The following is a 22,304-nucleotide window of genomic DNA, read 5'->3' on the forward strand; positions in this document are numbered from 1 at the left end:
AAAACATTCATTCCAGTCTGATTTGGATATTTTGGCAATGCAGTCGCTGCCACATCCTTGGCATGTGCCTACCACCATTCCATATCCCCATGGGGCTTGCAGAGGTGAGAGGATCAGGGTGAAGGGGAGTGGTCCTCACTCTCAGCATCTGGACTCTGCCAGACCTTCGGCTGGTTGGAGCTGTAGGGGCCATTAGTCCGGTCTGCTGGACACCGACTGCCTGAACCCACATGGTGCTCAGGGCTCGACCACGTGCATCTCTGCCTTCTTCTCAGCTGTGACACATTGAGAGGACGACACCGAGTCTCAGGCCTCCAGCACGAGTGGAACTGGGAAAGGTGTCCCAGTTCCAGACGGACTGGTGCATTGATGACCAGTCCGTCAAAGATAAACACACATTCACGCTTTGATTCCTGGGCTCCAGCTGGGGGGGGAGAGTGCTGGGATCTTAACATGCAACTGTTCACCCAGCATCAACACACACACACACACACACACACACACACACACACACACACATTATCTCACACACACACTGAGCAGTATTGATTACAGGCTCCATTTAATGTTCTTATAAATGAAACAAGTTCAATCTAATCTGAACCATGTCTCTGTCTCTGTCTCTCTCTCTCCGTCTCTCGCTCTCCCTCTCCCCTCTCCCTCCCCCTCTCCCTCTCCCTTTCCTCTCTCTCTCTCTCTCCCTTTCCTCACTCTCTCGCTCTCTCCCTCTCCCTCTCCCTCTCCCTCTCCCTCTCTCTCTATCTTGTTATCAGTTGCTCTCGGCAGAGAAGTCTTCTTCTTTCTACGTTTCTGTGCTGGTGACACCTAGTGGGCAGAGGCAATTGCTTGTGAACATGATATCTTAATAACATCTTATTTGAATTTTTTCAGATTTGTTAGAAAACTGATTTCATTGGGGGAGGTCAAAGGTCAAGATCATGATGACCTCATCTTCGTCTTCCTGTCTTGACAGATATAGGTTCCTCACATTGGAAGGGTTCTTGTGTTTAGGAACCGTGAAGCAGAGCCACATTCCTGGTGCTCAGGAGTTCTTCTGTGTGTTGGTTATTTCCTTTGTAGAACTCAGATTCCACTGTGGTTCTGGACCTGGTTCTCCGTAGAACTGGTCCTGTGATGTGTTCCTGTGTCTGGTGTTAAAGGTTCTCTGGTGTTGTGGTCATTCCATGTTTCTTCTTTGATTCTTCAGTCACAGTTTGTTCCTCGGGCCAACAGCACGCTGTCAGTCACAGCTGTCGGCCAATGAAATGCCTCCGTCTCAGGCTGTTAATTGATTTGCTCCAATCAGGGATGACCAGAGGGAACACACAGATGCCTTTGGTGTGTGTTTGTGTGTGTGTCTCTCTCTCTCTGTGGGGTTCAGGGTATATTAATATTTCTAATAGAGCTGTTATCAGCTCAGTGCCAGCTGCACACAGTAAACACACACGCACTGAAGCTGGAAGGCAAATATATACACAACACACTCACACTGTCTGTTGTGTGATAAGTCCCACAATGCCTTTCTGTGTCAAAGAGACCTTGAGGTCAAAACCACTTTAAAAAAAATACAAACTGCTGTAAAAAATCCACACACACACACACACACACACACACACACACACACACACACTCAAAGCTGCAGTTGTGCCAGCAGGTAAAGGTGAGAGAGGGTGATTGAGGGCAAGAGACACAGAGGGAAACAGAGAGTTTGAAGTTTCAGATAACAAGTATGTGTTTGTGTGTATTTGTGTGTATTATTGTAGTGTGTGTGTCTGGGTTAATTACTATGTTAAAGGGTTTATCAGCGTGTCGGCATGCAGTAGAATCACACAGACTTTGAATATAACGTGTGTGTGTGTATGTGTGTGTGTTGTGTGTGTTTGTGTGTGTCCACAATCAGCCTCCTGCCAAAACCTACTCAAGCCTCATTCAGGGAGTTTAGAGACTCAGAGGGACTGAGACAGAACCCAGCCAATCAGAAGAGAGGTCACACTGACATGCTGCCGCTCTATTGGTCGATCTGGACGCTCTGACATTTGCTGAAAATCCTCTTGTTATTTTTCCTATAGATGTCAGGTTCATGTCTGTTATCCTAGCTTAGCACAAAGACTGGAGTCAGAGGGAAACTGTTAGCCTAGCTTAGCAGAAAGACTGGAGTCAGAGGGAAACTGTTAGCCTAGCTTAGCAGAAAGACTGGAGTCAGAGGGAAACTGTTAGCCTAGCTTAGCAGAAAGACTGGAGTCAGAGAGAAACTGTTAGCCTAGCTTAGCGCATAGACTGGAACCAGAGGGAAACTGTTAGCCTAGCTTAGCTCATATACTGGAGTCATAGGGACCAATGATCAGTTGTTAAGTCGTTACTGCTCCTTTAAACACGTTAGAATAAAAAACTGTTTCATGTTTGGGTTTCCAGATATTTTAACATCCAGTGTGTGTTTGTGTGTTCATGTGTGTGTGTGTGTGTATGTGTGTGTAAATGTTGTCAATAGGCTGCAGCTGCTTCTCCTCACGTCTCAGTAAACCTCTGGTAATACAATTAGCCCCCCCCCCACCCCCCAACTGTGTGTGAGCTGGGTCTGATTTGATTGGTTTGCAGATGGCAGAGGTTGACTGTGATTGGCCGACAGGTGAGTGGGAGGTGGGAGGTTAACAAGAGGGAGAAAAGCTAAAACACGAACGAGATGTGTGTGTTTGTGTGTGTGTGTTCATGTGCAGTTGGTTTTTTTCTTGGACAGTTTATGAGTCACAATCTTTTTTGATCGATTGTGCGTTAATCAATCAACAGACTCTTTAAGATCAGTAACACGTAAATGATTTGTTGTTCAGAAACATAAACACATTAATCACACACTGTACGAATACACAACATGAAATCATTGTTGTTGTTAAATGATTGTTCGAGTGAGTCAGGAAAACTCGTCTCTCGGCACCAACAGAATTTTAAAATCATAGAAATGAATCTGTTGATATTCAGTCAATCTGCTGAACATGATTGGAGTGACGCTTGTGAGCTGCGCTGCGTTGATCATGTGATCCGCCTCACGCTCCACAACCCTACTGATTACACCCCCCCCCCCCCCGATGCACCGCTCTATTTAAGCTACAAACATTTCCCATCAGTCCCTCGCTCGCCCCCTGCTGCTCCAACAGCAGGTTTCAAATATTTACCATCAGGCTCATGACATCATGGAGTGAGTTCATGTGAGTTATCTGAAATAACAGTGAAGCGTTTCCTCTTTGTCTTAGTGACAGCGCCACCTGCAGCTCACATGGCATCATAGGCTCTGCTTCAGTCCTCTCTAATTTCACTGATGAAACTAATAAAATCATGGACTTTAATTTTAATCTCTGAACTCAGAAAGTTCCTTTTACTCTGACGTTTTCATGAAAGAACACGGGGACAGGAAGTGAAGCCTTCTATGGAATCAATGTCCTGTTAATTAGGTTAACGATTGCTGTACAGAATTATCTTTACTATTAGATAAAGTTAGATTACTTAATCTTCTGTGAGGAATCTTCAAAAAGAAAAATATGCGAACACACACTTTGTTCTACAACATTTCGGTCGCTGCGGAGACGGCTTGTATACACACACACACACACACACACACACACACACACACACACACACACACACACACACACACACACACACACACACACACACACACACACAATCTGGGACATGCCAGAGCGATCTTCAGAAATGTGACTGTTTGACCTGAGAGGAAAAATTAAAATCATGACATCTTCAGCTTCTGACACGTGTGTTCATTTTCACATGAAGAATCTCTTCTTCCCTCTCTCTCTTTTCATCAGGGTTTATTGTCCTTGCTCGTCCCTCCTACCCCCCCCCCCTCCCTCCCTCCTTCCTCTCTCTCATCTCTTCTTCTTCTTTCTCTGCGGTGATTAAAACTCTTGTTTTTGTAATCGATTCTCCTCAAGGACCATTGATCTGCTGACACCCTCACACACATACTGACACTCACACACACACACACACACACACATACACACACACATACTGACTGACACACACACACACACACCTACTGACACACACACACAAACATCCACACCCACAAACACACATACTGACTAACACACACACAGATACACACACATACATACACACACACATACTGACACACCAACACCCACATATACTGACACACACACGGACATACAAACACACATATTGACACAAACACACACATATTGACACACACACACACACACACAGACATACACACATACTGACAAACACACACACACACAGACACACACACACACGCTCTGCAGTCAGTCGTCTTCAATTCATTTTCTGATTATTACGATTATTTTCAAAACTGATTTTGTCAGTTTGGGATTATTGATAGTGTGAATCTGATTCACATGATAACAATAATGTAATAATAATATATCAGATCTCAGTTCTTCACTGAGATATGATCAGTTATCATGTGAATATATATTGATAGTGATAACACTAATATAATAATAATATATCATATCTCAGTTCTTCACTGAAGGTGAAAAAGTAAAGAACTTCAACAACAACACGTTACCACGGCAACGATGTCGACGAGTTGATTTTCATCCTGAAATCAAATCAGTCAGAGAGAGAGAGGGCGATCGAGGGAGACACACAACGGGAGAGAGAGAGAGGTTCAGGCTCCTTGACTGACAGGCTGTTACCATGGAAACGCCCTTCAACCCACACACTGTAGAATAAGACGAGTAATTTAAATTTCATAGAAACTTTACAGAAACAGACATAAAGAGAAGAGCAGGATGATTGACAGCTGTAGTCACAACACAGACTCAAATACACACACACACGCACACACGCTCACAAACAGAGGCTGGGGTTTGAAGTGCTGGTGCTTTTATTCTGAAGGCTTCCAATTATAGAGTTTTTCTGTTGACAAAGTGAAAAGTTTGTTCACACACTGTCACAGATCTGACGTCAGTTAAGTCGTTGAAATTTCAGTGATTTATTTAAATTTTTATGTTGAAGTCTAGAACGTGCTTTTATTCTGAAGTATAGAATAATCTACGTCTCTTCTTCGTTGGTGTTTGTGACATGGTTTTAACGCCATCACGTTTTAATTTTGTTACTTTTCTTTTTAATGCTGTTTATGTTTTATTTGGTAATGTGTTTGTTCAAGATGTATCACTTCCTGTCCACAGGTTCCCCCTTCCTGTTTGTGAACACATCGGGCCGTCATGGTGGTCAACGGGCTCAGCTGCTGCTGCCCCCCCTCAAAGAGAACGACACGCACTGTGTCAGCTTCCTGTTCTACCAGGGGGGGGGACGTGAGGGCGCTACACCCGCCACGCTCAACGTCTACGTCAAAGGTACAAATAAACACAACATCTGTGTGGGTGGAGCTAACATCTGTGTGGGTGGAGCTCTCAGGTGGGTGGAGTTTGTTGATGTTCTTGCGTTTCTTCCAGAGAACAACAGTCCTCTGGGAATTCCCGTCTTTAACTCCTCAGGCCCCGCCTACCATATCTGGAAGGGGGTGGAGCTCGCTGTCTCCACCTTTTGGCCAAACTACTACCAGGTAACATACACACACAGACACACACACACACACACAGTCAGTTGAACCTAGTTTAAACTAATCTATGTCAAATAAATGAAGCCTCTGTCATAAACATCATCAAAGATCAAAGGGGGCGTCACCTATAAGCTGCATCACCGTGGTAACAGCCACTCCTCGTTAGAGTGGGGGGGGGGGGGGGGGGGGGTTGAGTAAAACAGGAAGAGACGGAGCGATGACGTCAGGAGGGAGAGAAGAAGAAGAAGAATGGGGGGAAGAGGGGGATCTCCAGATGGAGGGAGGAGAACATCCTGTCTCACCAACAGGAAGTGTGTGCCACTGGTTTCCGTGGCGATAAGACTGGAATGTGAACACACAAAGATCTGATTCAACACTAAACTGTGTGTGTGTGTGTGTGTGTGTGTGTCAGGTTGTGTTCGAGGCTGTCAGCACCGGTCACAGAGGAGTTCTGGCCATCAAGGACATCACACTACAGGGACACCAGTGCAGTAAGCACACAAACACACACACACACACACACACACACACAAAGTCCCCGCCCCCTTGTAGAACAGGCTCCTAATTGGCTAACGAGGTTTAGCTGCTTAATTGAAATACGTTGTCTAAAGTTGAGCTAGCATCATAGAATCAAGGTCACAGTGTTTTTGTATGTGTTTGTGTGTGTGTGTGTGTGTGTGTGTGTGTGTGTGTGTGTGTGTGTGTGTGTGTCTGGAGACAGGGGAGCTCATTAAAATATAAATTGATTAGCATGGACTTTGATCTGTCCGTCTGTTTATATACCTGCCTCCATTTTTGATGTTGCTTTGTTATATGAACATAAAACACACACACACACACACACACACACACAAACACACACACACACACACACCAGGATACATTTTCTGATTGGATCACTCAGTCTTTTCCACTGTCTCAAGAAATCGGGGGAAAAGGTTAGTCATTACCATGGCAACACTGCCATGGACGCTGTCCTCAGTGTGTGACCTCTGACCTTTGTGTGTGTGTGTCCTCAGTGTGTGACCTCTGACCTTTGTGTGTGTGTGTCCTCAGTGAGCACGCCTCACTTCCTGCACATCAAAGGTGTCGAGGTGAACGCCGGACAGACGGCGACGTTTCACTGCACCGTCAACGGACGACCACAGAGCAACCTGCTGCTCTACCTGCAGGTACATCATCAGTACTCATCAGTACTCATCTGTACTCATCTGTACTCATCAGTACTCATCTGTACTCATCAGTACTCAGCTGTACTCATCTGTACTCATCAGTACTCATCTGTACTCATCAGTACTCATCTGTACTCATCAGTACTCATCTGTACTCATCAGTACTCATCTGTACTCATCTGTACTCATCAGTACTCATCTGTACTCATCTGTACTCATCTGTACTCATCTGTACTCATCAGTACTCATCTGTACTCATCTGTACTCATCAGTACTCATCTGTACTCATCAGTACTCATCTGTACTCATCAGTACTCATCTGTACTCATCAGTACTCATCTGTACTCATCTGTACTCATCAGTACTCATCTGTACTCATCAGTACTCATCTGTACTCATCTGTACTCATCTGTACTCATCTGTACTCATCTGTACTCATCAGTACTCATCTGTACTCATCAGTACTCATCTGTACTCATCTGTACTCATCAGTACTCATCAGTACTCATCTGTACTCATCTGTACTCATCTGTACTCATCTGTACTCATCTGTACTCATCTGTACTCATCTGTACTCATCAGTACTCATCAGTACTCATCTGTACTCATCTGTACTCATCTGTACTCATCAGTACTCATCTGTACTCATCTGTACTCATCTGTACTCATCTGTACTCATCTGTACTCATCAGTACTCATCTGTACTCATCTGTACTCATCTGTACTCAGCTGTACTCATCTGTACTCATCTGTACTCATCTGTACTCATCAGTACTCATCTGTACTCATCTGTACTCATCTGTACTCATCTGTACTTAGCTGTACTCATCTGTACTCATCTGTACTCATCTGTATATCATCTGTACTCATCAATACTCATCAGTTCTCATCTGTACTTAGCTGTACTCATCTGTACTCATCAGTACTTAGCTGTACTCATCTGTACTCATCAGTATTCATCTGTACTTAGCTGTACTCAGCTGTACTCATCTGTACTCATCAGTACTCATCAGTACTCATCTGTACTCATCTGTACTTAGCTGTACTCATCTGTACTCATCAGTACTCATCAGTACTCATCTGTACTCATCTGTACTCATCTGTACTCATCAGTACTCATCTGTACTCATCTGTACTCATCAGTACTCATCAGTACTCATCTGTACTCATCTGTACTCATCTGTACTCATCTGTACTCATCTGTACTCATCTGTACTTAGCTGTACTCATCTGTACTCATCTGTACTCATCTGTACTCATCAGTACTCAGCTGTACTCATCTGTACTCATCAGTATTCATCTGTACTTAGCTGTACTCAGCTGTACTCATCTGTACTCATCAGTACTCATCAGTACTCATCTGTACTCATCTGTACTTAGCTGTACTCATCTGTACTCATCTGTACTCATCAGTACTCATCAGTACTCATCTGTACTCATCTGTACTCATCAGTACTCATCTGTACTTAGCTGTACTCATCTGTACTCATCTGTACTCATCTGTACTCATCAGTATTCATCTGTACTTAGCTGTACTCAGCTGTACTCATCTGTACTCATCAGTACTCATCAGTACTCATCTGTACTCATCTGTACTTAGCTGTACTCATCTGTACTCATCAGTACTCATCAGTACTCATCTGTACTCATCTGTACTTAGCTGTACTCATCTGTACTCATCTGTACTCATCAGTACTCATCTGTACTTAGCTGTACTCATCTGTACTCATCTGTACTCATCTGTACTCATCAGTATTCATCTGTACTTAGCTGTACTCAGCTGTACTCATCTGTACTCATCAGTACTCATCAGTACTCATCTGTACTCATCTGTACTCATCTGTACTCATCTGTACTCATCTGTACTTAGCTGTACTCATCAGTACTCATCAGTACTCATCTGTACTCATCTGTACTTAGCTGTACTCATCTGTACTCATCTGTACTCATCAGTACTCATCTGTACTTAGCTGTACTCATCTGTACTCATCTGTACTCATCTGTACTCATCAGTATTCATCTGTACTTAGCTGTACTCAGCTGTACTCATCTGTACTCATCAGTACTCATCAGTACTCATCAGTACTCATCAGTACTCATCTGTACTTAGCTGTACTCATCTGTACTCATCTGTACTCATCAGTACTCATCTGTACTTAGCTGTACTCATCTGTACTCATCTGTACTCATCTGTACTCATCAGTATTCATCTGTACTTAGCTGTACTCAGCTGTACTCATCTGTACTCATCAGTACTCATCTGTACTCATCTGTACTTAGCTGTACTCATCCGTACTCATCTGTACTCATCTGTACTCATCAATACTCATCAGTACTCATCTGTACTTAGCTGTACTCATCTGTACTCATCTGTACTCATCTGTACTCATCAGTACTCAGCTGTACTCATCTGTACTCATCAGTACTCATCAGTACTCATCTGTACTCATCAGTACTCATCTGTACTCATCAGTACTCATCAGTACTCATCTGTACTCATCTGTACTCATCTGTACTCATCTGTACTAATCAATACTCATGAGTACTCATCATAGTCTTCGATGTTGATCTATACTCATCCTTATTATTAATCCCCCCTCCCCCTGGTGTTCCCTCAGGGGATGGCCGGTCGCCAGGCGCTGGTCAGGGAAACCAAGCCGGTGAACTCCCGGCGCTACGTGGCGAGCTTCGACGTGGAGAACACGACCAAAGGCGATTCAGGACGCTATCGCTGCATCGCCCAATCGGAGCGAGGCGTCGGCGTGTCATCGTACGCTGACCTCACAGTGAAACGTGAGTCCTGTTGTGTGATTGGCTGTTGGTTGTTGATGAGTTTAATTTTGTTTATCACGTTGGTCTGAGTGAACGCACCTGGACACGTGTCGCCAGGTGTCGTCCCATGTTCCTCACGTGAGGAGGGAACGACCGCTTACTGCCGATTGGACGAGGAAACAGATCAGAGAGTCACAATTTAATCATAACAGAGCCAATCAACACACACACACACACACACACACACACACACACACACACACACACACCTGAGTATTAACCTGAACATGATAAACATGCATCATTACACATGTATCGTACTTAGTGAGTGTGTGTGTGTGTGTGTGTGTGTGTGTGTGTGTGTGTGTGTGTGTGTGTGTGTGTGTGTCTGATGAACTGGGTCAGGAGGAAGTAGAGCAGCACCACCGGGGATTCTGGGTAATGGAATCCAGGTCTGTCGTGATCCGCCGAAGGTCACGAATATTAATTAACTTGTTAACTCCTTCCTCCCTCGTTAAGAGAGATCAGTGAAACCCAGAGGAGTGTGTGTGTGTGTGTGTGTGTGTGTGTGTGTGTGTGTGTGTGTGTGTGTGTGTGTGTGTGTGTGTGTGTGTGTGTGTGTGTGTGTGTGTGTGTGTGTGTGTGTGTGTGTGTGTGTGTGTGTGTGTGTGTGTGTAAAACTGATCCAAGTCTGTTTGTCCCTTAGAGCCTCCCGTACCAATCGCCCCCCCCCAGCTGACAGCAGTGGGCGCCACCTACCTGTGGATCCAGCTCAACGCAAACTCAATCAACGGAGATGGACCAATCATAGAGAGAGAGGTGAGGAAAGGCAGATCTGTCATTAATCCTAACCGAGGTAAAAGTTGAATCGTGATATTGATTTGTCATTTTGCGTCTGTGTTTCGATTGGTCATCAAACATGATAATCCTCTGTGAAGGTGGAGTACCGCACCATGCTGGGCATGTTGATTGACACCACCCCGGTGGATAAGCCCACCCACAAGATCGGACACCTGGACCCCGACACCGAGTACGAGATCAGCGTGCTGCTCACCAGGCCCCTGGAGGGAGGCACGGGAAACCCCGGACCCCCGCTCCGAGCTAGGACCAAGTGTGCAGGTGAGTCACAGTCTGGTCACATGGTCCTAGACCGCAGCCAATCAGAGATCACAATGTTATATCTTTTATATATTTTTATTTTATATACTGTTTTTTTCTTATGTGTGCAGTGTTTATTTAGTTTTTATGTTTCTATGTTCATTGTACGCACCAACAACCAGAGCAAATTCCAGGTAGGTGTAAACCTACTTGGCCATAACTACATTCTGATTCTGATTCTGATCATCTATATTTTAAAGTCACTTTTCTTTTATACTATCCCTTTACTGTAATGACTGCTAGCAGCTAGCGGCTAACTGCTTAGCTGCATTCACACTGAGCTCATTAGGAAATTAATGGTGGAGTCATTAGCATAGCATGCTGTGCTAGGCTGCGTTAGCGCTGAGCTCATCAGGTGGCTAATGGTTAACGGTAAGGTCATTAAGGCAGCAAATCGAGCTAGGCTTCGTTAGTGCCACGCTAATTAGCTTTAATAGGTACAGTGAACACATCACCATAGAACACTGAACACACACACTGCTGCTGCAGCTGTGTGTGTGTGTGTGTGTGTGTGTGTGTGTGTGTGTGTGTGTGTGTGTGTGTGTGTGTGTGTGTGTGCCCTGCAGAAGAAAACGCACAGCATGTGATTATCTATTAGCACACTGATTATACAGGTGCAACAGTCTCACTGCTGCTGCAGCTGTTTTTATTATTGATGATTCACATGAATCCAGATTATTTAAAAAAAACAAAAAACAGATTAGATCTTTTAAATTCATAAAGATACAGTTTATATTTAAATATAGAAATATACATGTTAAAAAATGAATAACCAAGAATAAATACAAACAAATTTGAATGTGTGTGATGTGTGAACACAGACAAACACAACGACACATTTGTTATATTTTTTCTCTTATCAACATTTATTTTCATGAATTCTCTCCAGTCGTCATTCACAGCGGATCAGACGTGTTGAAACAAAGCATCAACATCACTGAGACATTAAAATAATAAGAAACCTAACTGTAGAATATATATAGAATAGAACTTGCTCATGTTCAGGGACCAGGTCTGACAGCAGCTCTGTGACTAACAGAGAAAATCTGAAGTGGTCACGTTTCAACACGTCTGCTGTCACATGACCCTCGCAGGGTCCGGACCTGTCTCTGGTATGTTCCCATAAACACAGACTGCAGTCAGCTCTGCATACCTGTGACTGAACGCCCCCCCGCCCACCTCCACTTCCATCCCCCCACTGACACTCAACCCATCCCTTTGTTTACAGCTTCTCACCTGTGTTCTCCTGGAGTTAAACACCTTTGTCTCCGAGAGGGTTTATCATCTGAGAGAAACAAGTTGTAGAACATCGTGCTTTGTGATTCCCACTTTGGAACCAGTGGCTGTTGCCTTAGAACCTTCACTGAGGTTCTCATGGTCCCTGATGATGTTCTAGTTTTCTGTGAGAAGGTTTGGATGTTCATGTTAGTGGGTGACGTGTCTGGTGTGTTTCAGGAAGCTGATGAGGTTCTGCTGCGATGTGGGCTTCTAGTTTTCTGTGAGCAGGGTCGTGGGTCTCTGAGGAGGCTCCAGTGTCTAAAGAGGGAAACGGGTTCTTCTATAAAGTTGTCAGGATGTTTTTACGTTTGTACTGAATGAGACTGTGATAACCTCCACCCCCCTGAGACAAACCAACACAAGTGTGTGTGTCTGTGTGTGTGTGTGTGTGTGTGATGATATATGCTCTGATAACACTCTTCTCTGTCTTCCATCACTTTTATTTATTCATTTTACTGCCAATAAATTATGAACCAGTGCATATTTGTGTGTGTGTGTGTGTGTGTGTGTGTGTGTGTGTGTGTGTGTGTGTGTGTGTTTAATAATAAATCAGTGTGTCCATCATACAAGCTTTAGGACTTAGTGCTCAGTGAGACGACTCAGCTTGGTGCCACATAAACATGAAGTCACTTCCTCGTTGTCCTAGTCTCAGCTGTCAATCACGATGTCTCAGAGGTTTTTATCATTAAATAACTGATTCAAACCAAACTGATGAGAAACCCTTGAGCAAACATCAGAGAGGTAACATCGAGCTGAAGTGACAGAAACATCTTTAAGAACATTTATTTATCGTTTTTTTTTTAGTTGGTCCATGTCCCATCTGCTAACATGGAGGAGGGTTTATGACTATACGGCAGCCAGCCACCGGGGGGCGATATAGATGATCTGTCTTTGTGTTAGGGAGCTGTATTTATAGATTAGACCAACTACACTGTTCCATCTTCACATTCGTCCGTCCCTGGGAAACGAAGACACCAGGGGACGGATCCTTCTCAGCCAAACATGTCCCAGCATTCATTGCACTTTGGTGGCAAAGCGCTTTTCAAAGAGGTAACGTTGACACGTGTCCACGAACACGCGTCCACGAGCCGAGGACACGAACACGCGTCCACGAGCCGAGGACACGAACACGCGTCCACGAGCCGAGGACACGAACACGCGTCAACGAGCCGAGGACACGAACACGCGTCCACGAGCCGAGGACACGAACACGCGTCAACGAGCCGAGGACACGAACACGCGTCAACGAGCCGAGGACACGAACACGCGTCCACGAGCCGAGGACACGAACACGCGTCAACGAGCCGAGGACACGAACACGCGTCCACGAGCCGAGGACACGAACACGCGTCCACGAGCCGAGGACACGAACACGCGTCAACGAGCCGAGGACACGAACACGCGTCAACGAGCCGAGGACACGAACACGCGTCAACGAGCCGAGGACACGAACACGCGTCCACGAGCCGAGGACACGAACACGCGTCAACGAGCCGAGGACACGAACACGCGTCCACGAGCCGAGGACACGAACACGCGTCCACGAGCCGAGGACACGAACACGCGTCAACGAGCCGAGGACACGAACACGCGTCCACGAGCCGAGGACACGAACACGCGTCAACGAGCCGAGGACACGAACACGCGTCCACGAGCCGAGGACACGAACACGCGTCTACGAGCCGAGGACACGAACACGCGTCAACGAGCCGAGGACACGAACACGCGTCAACGAGCCGAGGACACGAACACGCGTCAACGAGCCGAGGACACGAACACGCGTCCACGAGCCGAGGACACGAACACGCGTCCACGAGCCGAGGACACGAACACGCGTCCACGAGCCGAGGACACGAACCCGCGTCAACGAGCCGAGGGCACGAACACGCGTCCACGAGCCGAGGACACGAACACGCGTCAACGAGCCGAGGACACGAACCCGCGTCAACGAGCCGAGGACACGAACACGCGTCCACGAGCCGAGGACACGAACACGCGTCAACCAGCCGAGGACACGAACCCGCGTCAACCAGCCGAGGACACGAACACGCGTCAACGAGCCGAGGACACGAACACGCGTCAACGAGCCGAGGACACGAACCCGCGTCAACGAGCCGAGGACACGAACACGCGTCCACGAGCCGAGGACACGAACACGCGTCCACGAGCCGAGGACACGAACCCGCGTCAACCAGCCGAGGACACGAACCCGCGTCCACGAGCCGAGGACACGAACCCGCGTCAACGAGCCGAGGACACGAACACGCGTCAACGAGCCGAGGACACGAACACGCGTCAACGAGCCGAGGACACGAACACGCGTCAACCAGCCGAGGACACGAACACGCGTCCACGAGCCGAGGACACGAACACGCGTCAACGAGCCGAGGACACGAACACGCGTCCACGAGCCGAGGACACGAACACGCGTCAACCAGCCGAGGACACGAACACGCGTCCACGAGCCGAGGACACGAACACGCGTCCACGAGCCGAGGACACGAACCCGCGTCAACCAGCCGAGGACACGAACACGCGTCCACGAGCCGAGGACACGAACCCGCGTCAACCAGCCGAGGACACGAACCCGCGTCCACGAGCCGAGGACACGAACCCGCGTCAACGAGCCGAGGACACGAACACGCGTCAACCAGCCGAGGACACGAACACGCGTCCACGAGCCGAGGACACGAACACGCGTCAACCAGCCGAGGACACGAACACGCGTCCACGAGCCGAGGACACGAACACGCGTCCACGAGCCGAGGACACGAACCCGCGTCAACCAGCCGAGGACACGAACACGCGTCCACGAGCCGAGGACACGAACCCGCGTCAACGAGCCGAGGACACGAACCCGCGTCCACGAGCCGAGGACACGAACCCGCGTCAACCAGCCGAGGACACGAACACGCGTCAACGAGCCGAGGACACGAACACGCGTCAACCAGCCGAGGACACGAACACGCGTCCACGAGCCGAGGACACGAACACGCGTCAACGAGCCGAGGACACGAACCCGCGTCAACGAGCCGAGGACACGAACACGCGTCCACGAGCCGAGGACACGAACACGCGTCAACCAGCCGAGGACACGAACACGCGTCCACGAGCCGAGGACACGAACACGCGTCAACCAGCCGAGGACACGAACACGCGTCCACGAGCCGAGGACACGAACCCGCGTCAACCAGCCGAGGACACGAACACGCGTCCACGAGCCGAGGACACGAACACGCGTCAACGAGCCGAGGACACGAACCCGCGTCAAAGAGCCGAGGACACGAACACGCGTCTTCCTCTTCTTCTTCTTCCTCTTCTTCTTCTTCTTCTTCCTCTTCCTCTTCTTCTTCTTCTTCTTCTTCTTCATCCTCTTCTTCTTCTTCTTCCTCGTCTTCTTCCTCTTCTTCTTCTTCTTCGTCTTCATGGGCCGTCTGACCCTCTTCTTCTTCTTCTTCTTCTTCTTCATCCTCTTCTTCTTCTTCTTCTTCTTCTTCTTACTATGGCCTTGCTTTCCCTCCATGATCGTCGTGTAGCAGGAGTTAGTATGAACTGTGAGTGTGTGTGTGTGTTAACATCCATTAAAGTGTGTGTGTGGTGTTTGTCGATGCTTTTAGAAAATATCACATGAATATTTTACTCTCATTTTTCTCTCTTTCTCTTTTCACCTCAGATGTTTACGCTCTGTTCGTCTTTCGGAGCTTTCACTTCTATGTTTTCTTTTTCTTCGTCTGTCCAGTCTCATGTCGTTTGTCGCTCAGATCACGTTTCTGTTGATTCTCTGAACTTCCTGTGAAACAGGAAACGTTCTGATGCTTCATCACTTCATTAACACAACGGTCAGATGTTCTGCGGTCAGTCAACACGAATCATCCATCACTGATTCTCATCTCGTCTCTCTGTTCATCCCTCCATCACCCCGTCCTCCCCCTCTCTCTCTTTCATATTAAATCTGGTGATCTCCTGGAAATGAAAAATAAAACCTGTCCTCCTCCTCCTCCTTCATCCTAAAGTCACCTTCAAACCTTCGGCCCTCCTCTGTCTCCTCTTCTTCTTCTTCTTCTCCTGCTGCTCTGTAAAAACACACAAACCCGCTGGAGGAAACAAACACGTCCTCATATACATAAAATGATTCTCATGTAAAAGTTAATGTTTTAGAGGGAATATAAAATTATTAATTTCAAACATTTAATTAATTTCAAACTTCAACAGATATTTAGTTGTTTACATTTTATATTTATACATTGATGTATGTACATATATAATTATAATATATCCTTGTATTTGATATAGCTTCATATTTATTTAGAAATATATTGTATTAGTATTTACTGATATCAGTGTCAGTATATCATTATATATTTCATATTAAATTATTATTTATATATTTATCTGTTAATATATTCATACAGATATATTTATGTAAAGATATTGTTGCGAGCCTTCAATATACTTGTATATTTGTATCTGGCTCTACATTGATATCTATTTATACAGTGTTGAGTGATTATAGCTGAATGACACAGTGTGTATCTGTAGAGAGAAACAGGAAGTGAGGAAGAAAAACCAGATGTCACAAAATAAGAGACTAATGAGCTGGAGTGAGAGAGTGGGGCGAGAGACACGGACTCTCAAAACCAGCTCATTAAATCAAAAACAAAATCTTAAAAGGTTGAAATTTCCTGCTTTTCACTGAGAACAAAAGACCAGCTGTGTGTGTGTGTGTGTGTGTGCGTCTGTGTGTACGTGCGCGTCTGTGTGTGCGTGCGCGTCTGTGTGTGTGTGTGTGTGTGTGTATGTGTGGTGAATGGAGGAGTCATGCTGGAAATGTGTTTCAATCAATCAGGGTGGGGTTCACTGAATAGGTCAAAGAGAGTGAGAGAGAGACAATATATACATATATACAGTATATATGTATAAATATATATATATATACATTTACATATATACACATAAGCACCAAATGAACAAAAATTCGAACATTATAGGTGAAGAAGCTGCTTCCTCTTCTTCTTCCTTTTCTTCTTCTTCTTCTTCTTCTTCTTCTTCTTCTTCTCTTGTTTAATTCTGTCTCTACTTCCTGTGATTGGTCCAAAGTCCAAACTGTCCAACAAAGTGTTTTCACTGCAAACCAACAGAACCAGGTTCAGTTGGATCCAGAACCAGAACTCCTCTTCTGCTCTGAGGAACCGTTCACACCTGATGTTCAGGTTCAGACTGAACTGAAGAGTCTGAAGCTCTGAACCAAACCAGGTGTGAACGAGTCCTGAGACAAATCTTCATTATCTTCATCATCATCATCATCATCATCATCATCATCTTCATCTTCATCATTCTCTTCTTCTTGAAGGTTGTCTGTCGCTTCGTCTCTGTGTCTGATTTAAATGTCAGCCTAAAATTATGGGATGGAAACCATGACGACCACACTCACTCACTCACACACACACAAACATACAGGTACATTCTGGGGAAATTGTAGGATTTTATGTGAAAGCATTCACTCTCCCCTCTGGGATTATGGGTAATAGGATCCACCTCAATCCCCCCTCCTCCCCTTGACCCCGACCACCATTGTTGCCATGCAATGTATCATTGTGTATGTCTGTGTGTGTGTGTGTGTGTGTGTGCGTGTGCGCGCGTGTGTGTGTGTGTGTGTGTGTGTGTGTGTGTGTGTGTGTGTGTGTGTGTGTGTGTGTGTGTGTGTGTGTGTGTGTGTGTGTGTGTGTGTGTGTGTGTGTGTGTGTGTGTGTGAGGCTCAATAACAGGAAGAGGGAAGTTTTCAGCCACATTTGACCACACACACACATGTTTGTACTTCTTCTTAGTGAGGACACTCATTGGCACAACACATTCTCTAGCCCCTTACTCTAACATGAATCACCCAAATGAACAACATGACTCACCCTCACATAACCCTAACCTGATTCTAACCCTCAACCAGACCGCTCAAAATGTCCTCACTCTCTAGCCCTATGATTAATATGGTCCTCACTAAGACATAAGTACATGAACACACACACACAGATGAAAGAAGACAAAGAACAGGAAAGTCATTGTTCAGTGGCTGCAGGAAAATACCTGAAAACACACACAGACACACACACACACACACACACACACACACACACACACACACACACACACACACACACACACACACACACACACACACAGGTTTTGTCAGGAGAAATTGCTCTCTCCTGATCTCATCTATCATTCTCTCTCCGAGTGGATCGCTGTCTGTCATCTTGAAATACAGCACTTAGATTGGCCACTACAAAGACTGTGTGTGTGTGTGTGTGTGTGTGCACTCAGTGTGTAGCTCCCTCTAATCTTCTCTCTCTCTTTGTGTCTGTTCAGTTGAAGCTTTTTTTTTGTTCTTAGTTGAATTCTGTGTGTGTTTTGTGTACTTGTACTTATACCTTTGTGAGGACATTTGTCTGGTCCTCCGTCCTTCATCGGGCTGATTGAGGGTTGAGACTTGGGTTCAGGTTCAGGTTCAGGTTTAGGTTCAGGTTTAGGTTTAGGTTCAGGTTTAGGTTCAGGTTCAGGTTTAAGTTCAGGTTTAGGTTCAGGTTCAGGTTCAGGTTTAGGTTTAGGTTTAGGTTCAGGTTTAGGTTCAGGTTTAGGTTCAGGTTCAGGTTTAAGTTTAGGTTTAGGTTCAGGTTCAGGTTTAGGTTTAGGTTTAGGTTCAGGTTTAGGTTCAGGTTTAGGTTTAGGTTTAGGTTCAGGTTCAGGTTTAGGTTTAGGTTCAGGTTTAGGTTCAGGTTTAGGTTTAGGTTTAGGTTAGTCATTCAGTTTGGATGAGATTTGGCTAAAGGGCTAAAGAATGTATAATGAGTGTCCTCACTAAGACACAAGAACAAACATGAGTGTGCCACAGTCGAGTCGTATTTTGATTTTAATTCATTTGTTTTAATCCAAACTTTTATTAAATATCCAAATCAACCACAGTGTGTTTATCCTTGTAACCATGCAGACCAAGGTGGGGGCGTGGCTTGAGGAGACGTTGAGAGACAAACTGGACTCGTTCACTTTGGACCTCCAGGCAGAGGCGGGGGGGTTTCACTGAACTTGCGACTTGACATAATTCTACATTGAAACAACCAGAAGATTCTTTGAGAGCAGAGGAGCTGCTGCCTCGATGTGTCACATGATGTGACAGGTGCCAGAACCACCACTGATCATCATGTGTTCACTTTGTGTGTTTGTCAGATCCGATGCACGGCCCGCGGCGCCTGGAGGTCGTGGACGTTCAGTCCAAACAGATGACGGTTCGATGGGAACCGTTCGGATACAACGTGACGCGCTGCCACAGCTACAACGTGACCGCGCAGTACCACTACCGACCAGCAGGGGCCGCCAGCAGGTGAGAATACGGAGGGGCCACAGATTAAAGTAGGAGGGGGCGAGGAGTCATCTAGTGGTGGGGGGGCGGTTAAAGAGAAGGAGCGCCACAGCCCCACGGGTAAAGTCAGGGAGGGGCCCAGCAACAATAACCCCTCCCCCTCTGTGCGTGGTGCAGGGAGCGGGTGAAGGAGGAGGTGAGGGAGGAGGTGGTGTACGACCCTCTGAGCAGCGTGCCGCAGCACACCGTGAGGAACCTGCCGCCGTTCACCAACGTCAGCCTGAGACTCGTCCTCAGTAACCCAGAGGGACGCAAGGAGAGCGAGGAGCTGCTGGTGCTGACCGACGAGGACGGTACGAGTCAGCTGCATGTCCACGTGTCCCTCAGCAGAGTCCCAGTAGAAAGTCCGTCTGGGCTTCTGTTGGTTCAGATCCTCGTGATAACCTCAGTGCTTGTGTCTCAGTTCCTGGAGCGGTTCCTGTGGACTCGGTGGTCAGCAGCAGCTACGAGCAGCAGATCAGTCTGAGCTGGAGAGAACCGCTGCAGACGTACGGCCTCATCCGCCAGTACGAGGTACACAGGCTCTGACACGGGTAACATGTGTTATTACACATGTTATTATAGCTTTATTACATATACATGTTACTATATTATATTACACATGTTACTACATGTGTTATAACACAGGCTATTGTATTTATTGCACATGTTATAACGCATGTTATTACACTGACAGAATGTTAAGTTTGATTGAGTGATATCAGATATAAACATAAACATTCTAAATGGTGTAAAGACTGCTTTCACTCTACCAGTTAGGACTACATTACCCACAAGCCCCAGTGAGCAGACATGTCACTTCTGTTCACAGATCTCTTACAAAGCTCTGAGCTCCTTCGACACAGAGTTCGATCTGTCCAATCAGAGCGGCAAGGTGTTCAAACCGACTAATGAGACGAGTCACGTGTTCACGGGCCTCTACCCAGGCTCCACCTACTCCTTCACAATAAGAGCCTCCACCGTTAAAGGCTTCGGGCCTCCAGTGATCACACAGTTCACCACCAAGATCTCAGGTACGATCCTTCACAATAAGATCTCATGTCAGACTCATCACTTGTTCCCCCGGGGCCCCGGGGGCTCTGGGCCCCGGAGGCTCTTGGGCCCAGGAGGCTCTGGGGCCCCGGGGGCTCTGGGGCCCCTGAGGCTCTGGGGCCCCAGACCTGAAGCGACTGTTCTGTGGTGAGTTCAGAAGAATCACTTGTGTTCTTCCTCAGCTCCACTGATGCCAGCGTACGACCAGGAGTCTCCTCTGAACCAGACCGACTCCACCGTCACTCTCCTGCTGCGACCAGCTCAGAGCCGAGGAGCACCAGTCAGGTAACACACACACACACACACACACACACACACACACTGTTAAGTCCCCATCGCAGGGGGCCAAGAGGGAGGCAGTATCCGCGGTAACAGTCACCATGTGAACAGCTGTCGCCGTGACGAGAGATTTGGTTAATTAACGATCTGAAGCTAATCAGAGCCGCTGCTAACACGGGGATTAACAGGGGATTAACAGCTAATGTGTCAATCACACACACACACACACACACACACACACAGTGGTTTATGAACTGACTCTTCGTCTCTTCTTTCAACAATAAAAGTCTCAGATCTCAGGGATTTCATGTTGACCTTCGACCTCTATCGTGACTCAAACAAAAGCACGTCCAGGGTCGGACTGGGACAATAATCAGGTCTTTTCACGCAGAGCACCAGACCTCTACTTCTGTGGCTGAGCAAAGCAGCAGTGACTCACTGATCTCTGACATCTTTCAGTGACGTCTTTTGTCAAGTGCCATAAGAATCTGCTTCTCTGTGCCCGTTCCCAAAACACTGAAAAAGGATATTAAAAGGGCTTTTAGTTTGAAAGTCTACATCAGATTGATTTTGTGAGAGTGAGACCCTGAGGTGGTGAACTGTGAAGTGAAATTAATTTGTGGAAACAGGTAGTTTCTCTTATTTTGTTGCAGTGTGTTCACACAGTGGTCATGAGAAATCATTCATGTCTTAAATCTGAAGTAGTTTCAGATGCAGTCCTAATTTCGTATCATTCATTTTATTCATTACTTATCATTGCGCATTCATAATATTAAATATGAAAATAAAAGTTTACTTCAATAATTAGTTAGTTATCTCATTAATTCCTGCACGCATTCACAGATTGAGCAAATGTGACGTCCCATTGACAGGAAGGTCGATTTTATTTTGAAGCCCCTCTAGCACGCTTGTAGCCTAATGCCTAGAAGCACTAAGCAGTCACCTGACTGACCGGGGGGGTCACCGGACTGAATGTCCCGGTGCTCCTGATGGGCAGTCTGCCACAACTTCTATGATCAATAATCACAATAAAACCTTTTATTGATTATTAGACTCAGCTGTTTGTCACTATGATGTCGTCTTATTTCACTTGTTGTCAACATCACATATTGATTTCAAGCTTTCAGCAGAGAGTGATGCATTATGGGATCCCTGAAGCCTGATTGTCATGAGTGTCTTCGATAGTGGGCTGACGTTCTGAGGCCTCGTGATGTTCAGCATCATATTAAGACCGAAGGCTGGACACGCCCACCTGCAGCCATTGGACGGTACTAGCTGTCAATCACAATGTGGTACCCCCCTCCCCCTACACATCCGGTGCTTTATGGTCTGTTTGACTCTAAATGATCATAATTCACTAAATGAACATCAGCTGTTTGAAGAAGACTTGAAGCTTGAGACTGAGACAGAAACTGAATGTTACTGACGTTAGAAGGTGAGAAGTCACTTTCTATAGAAACTACCAGAGGAGTCGCCCCCTGCTGGTCACCCTGGACTCGGAGTCTACGTTTGTTTTTATGAATAATTTATGATCATTGAGTCCAATCCCAGCGGTGACACGTAACTGAGAGAACACACACGTGTGTCAATACGCAGAGCAACATGCAAAGCTCACACGGTTTCTCCTGTTAACATTCTG

The 22,304-nt window shown here is 46.4% G+C and overlaps 1 protein-coding gene across 1 annotated transcript in view; it reads left to right on the forward strand.

Moving 5' to 3' along the window:
• Positions 1–5,170: 5,170 nt before the first annotated feature.
• The window catches only part of ptprma (protein tyrosine phosphatase receptor type Ma), a 63,444-nt gene continuing 46,310 nt past the window's right edge, over positions 5,171–22,304 (forward strand). The window contains exons 1-12 of the mRNA XM_053412171.1: positions 5,171–5,360; positions 5,460–5,569; positions 5,979–6,057; positions 6,623–6,738; positions 9,357–9,531; positions 10,217–10,329; positions 10,449–10,629; positions 19,162–19,315; positions 19,472–19,647; positions 19,758–19,867; positions 20,166–20,367; positions 20,569–20,671. Coding sequence (XP_053268146.1) covers positions 5,171–5,360; positions 5,460–5,569; positions 5,979–6,057; positions 6,623–6,738; positions 9,357–9,531; positions 10,217–10,329; positions 10,449–10,629; positions 19,162–19,315; positions 19,472–19,647; positions 19,758–19,867; positions 20,166–20,367; positions 20,569–20,671 — 1,709 coding nt within the window. The remainder of the gene's footprint in view (positions 5,361–5,459; positions 5,570–5,978; positions 6,058–6,622; positions 6,739–9,356; positions 9,532–10,216; positions 10,330–10,448; positions 10,630–19,161; positions 19,316–19,471; positions 19,648–19,757; positions 19,868–20,165; positions 20,368–20,568; positions 20,672–22,304) is intronic.

This window comes from Pleuronectes platessa, chromosome 20 (assembly GCF_947347685.1).
Source record: "Pleuronectes platessa chromosome 20, fPlePla1.1, whole genome shotgun sequence".
Lineage (NCBI taxonomy): Eukaryota > Metazoa > Chordata > Actinopteri > Pleuronectiformes > Pleuronectidae > Pleuronectes > Pleuronectes platessa.